This window comes from Peromyscus leucopus, chromosome 23 (assembly GCF_004664715.2).
Source record: "Peromyscus leucopus breed LL Stock chromosome 23, UCI_PerLeu_2.1, whole genome shotgun sequence".
NCBI lineage: Eukaryota > Metazoa > Chordata > Mammalia > Rodentia > Cricetidae > Peromyscus > Peromyscus leucopus.
The window spans coordinates 29,929,476-29,931,723 of NC_051082.1; the positions used below are offsets into that span (position 1 = coordinate 29,929,476).

The following is a 2,248-nucleotide window of genomic DNA, read 5'->3' on the forward strand; positions in this document are numbered from 1 at the left end:
TTTAGGTTTCTCTTTTTAAAAGGATGATTTGGATATTAGAATAGTTACACATTAGAAATAGATATACACTTGTACAAGATGTCCACATGTGACCTAGTATCATGTCCAGTGAATACATACAAAGACATTTCAAATATGTAAAATAGAGAAAATATTCTTCACATTTTTCTTGAGATATGAAGTGCTCATTGTGAAGCTGTGTTTCTTGCATGACACTTCCGTCTTCTCCCTGTTCCCTCAGGGGCTGAGGAAGGGAGCATGTGGAGGTGGAACCAGACCTCTCTGGAAGACTTCATCCTTCAAGGGCTCTTTGACGACTCCTTCAACCACTTTTGTCTTTTCCTCCTGATCATGCTGGTCTTCCTTACCGCAGTGAGTGGCAACAGCCTCACCATCCTCCTCATCTGCGCCGATCACCATCTTCACACGCCAATGTACTTCCTGCTCAGCCAGCTGTCCCTCATGGATCTGATGCACGTCTCTACAACCATTCCCAAGATGGCTAGCAACTACCTGTCTGGCAAGAAGTCCATCTCGTTTGTGGGCTGTGCCACCCAGCACTTCCTGTACCTGTCTCTGGGTGGTGCAGAGTGTCTCCTCCTGGCCCTCATGTCCTATGACCGCTATGTTGCCATCTGCCACCCCTTGAGGTACACTGTGCTCATGAGCAGAAGAGTGGGAGTGATGATGGCTGTCATGTCATGGTTGAGTGCATCTGTGAACTCCCTAATCCACACATCCATCTTGATGAGCTTCCCTTTTTGTGGTTCGAGAATCATCCACCACTTCTACTGTGAATTTCCTGCTGTTTTGAAGTTGGTGTGTGGGGACATCACTGTGTATGAGAACACAGTCTATATCAGCAGCATTATACTTCTTCTCCTTCCCATCATTCTTGTCTCTACATCCTATGGATTCATTCTCCACAGTGTCATTCAGATGCGTTCAGCTGGGAGTAAGAGAAACGCCTTTGCCACATGCAGCTCTCATCTCCTTGTGGTTTCCCTTTGGTATGGTGCCTGCATGTTCTCCTATATGAGGCCCAGGTCCCAGCGCACTCCATTGCAAGACAAAGTTGGTTCTGTTTTCTATAGCATCATTACTCCCACCCTGAATCCTCTTATTTATACTCTCAGGAATAAGGATGTTGCTAAGGCTCTGAAGAAAGTGTTGAGGAGAGATATTCTCATCTAGTGACTATTGTAGTTTTTCAGAATATATATTTGAATAGGATTTGCCTTAAACTGATTTGAGTAGATTCCTGATCCTTTTTGACTAGTACATAAATAACATGGATAACGTGTAACTCTACTATTGTAGTATAATTTCCATCATGCAAGCTGATAGAATAGCTGTTCTGCCATCTTTGACCCTTAACATGAACTTTTTGTTCTAAGAATGACACAGAGTATTCTAGAAAACATTCCAAGTGCTTGAAAATCAACCACACCACAATAAACAATGCCTTCAGGGAAAGAGGAAATTTTGCCACCTGTCTGGTGATATATTGTGTACCTCAATAAAGTTTGTCTGGGGATCAGAGGACAGAGCCAGCTACTAAATTAGACATAGAGATCAGGCCATGGTGGCACACATCCTTAATCCTGTCACTCGGGAGGCAGAGATCTGTCTGGATCTCTGTGAGTTCAAAGCCACACTGGGAACAGAGCCAGGTGTGTTGGCACAAGCTTTTAATCCCAGCACTCAGAATGAAGGGAGATTGCAGGGCACAGAAAGTTATATAAGGCATGAGTTAACAGGAAGTCTCTCTCGAGGGTGAGGATTTTGTAGAGGTAAGAACATGGCTGGCTTTTCTGTTCCTCTGATCTTTCAGCTTCCACCCCAATATCTGGTTCTGAGTATTTTTTTTTTATTAATAAGACCTTTTAATATTCATGTTACACACTTGACCACACATACATCCCCTCCCTTCTCAATCTTCAAACCCAGCAAAACTTCCCTAGCTTGTAAGAGAAACACTCTCATTATTTGAATATGGGTGTGAGCCCTTCTTAGGTTTTCCACAATAAGCTCGTAACTTCTATTGAACAAGCTTCTGACTTCAGATTCCTCTGGTTTGTCATCTATTTTCTTTTCTTTTCTTTTTTTTTTTGATTTTTCGAGACAGGGTTTCTCTGTGTAACTTTGCGCCTTTCCTGGAACTCACTTGGTAGCTCAGGCTGGCCTCGAACTCACAGAGATCCACCTGGCTCTGCCTCCCGAGTGCTGGGATTAAAGGCGTGCGCCA

The 2,248-nt window shown here is 43.5% G+C and overlaps 1 protein-coding gene across 1 annotated transcript; it reads left to right on the forward strand.

Annotated features, from left to right (window-relative positions):
- Positions 1-258: 258 nt before the first annotated feature.
- LOC114685017 (olfactory receptor 2AE1-like) lies at positions 259-1,194 on the forward strand. Its single transcript, XM_028859608.1, has one exon. The coding sequence runs from the start codon at positions 259-261 to the stop codon at positions 1,192-1,194; it is 936 nt and encodes a 311-aa protein (XP_028715441.1).
- The last annotated feature ends 1,054 nt before the right edge of the window (positions 1,195-2,248 follow it).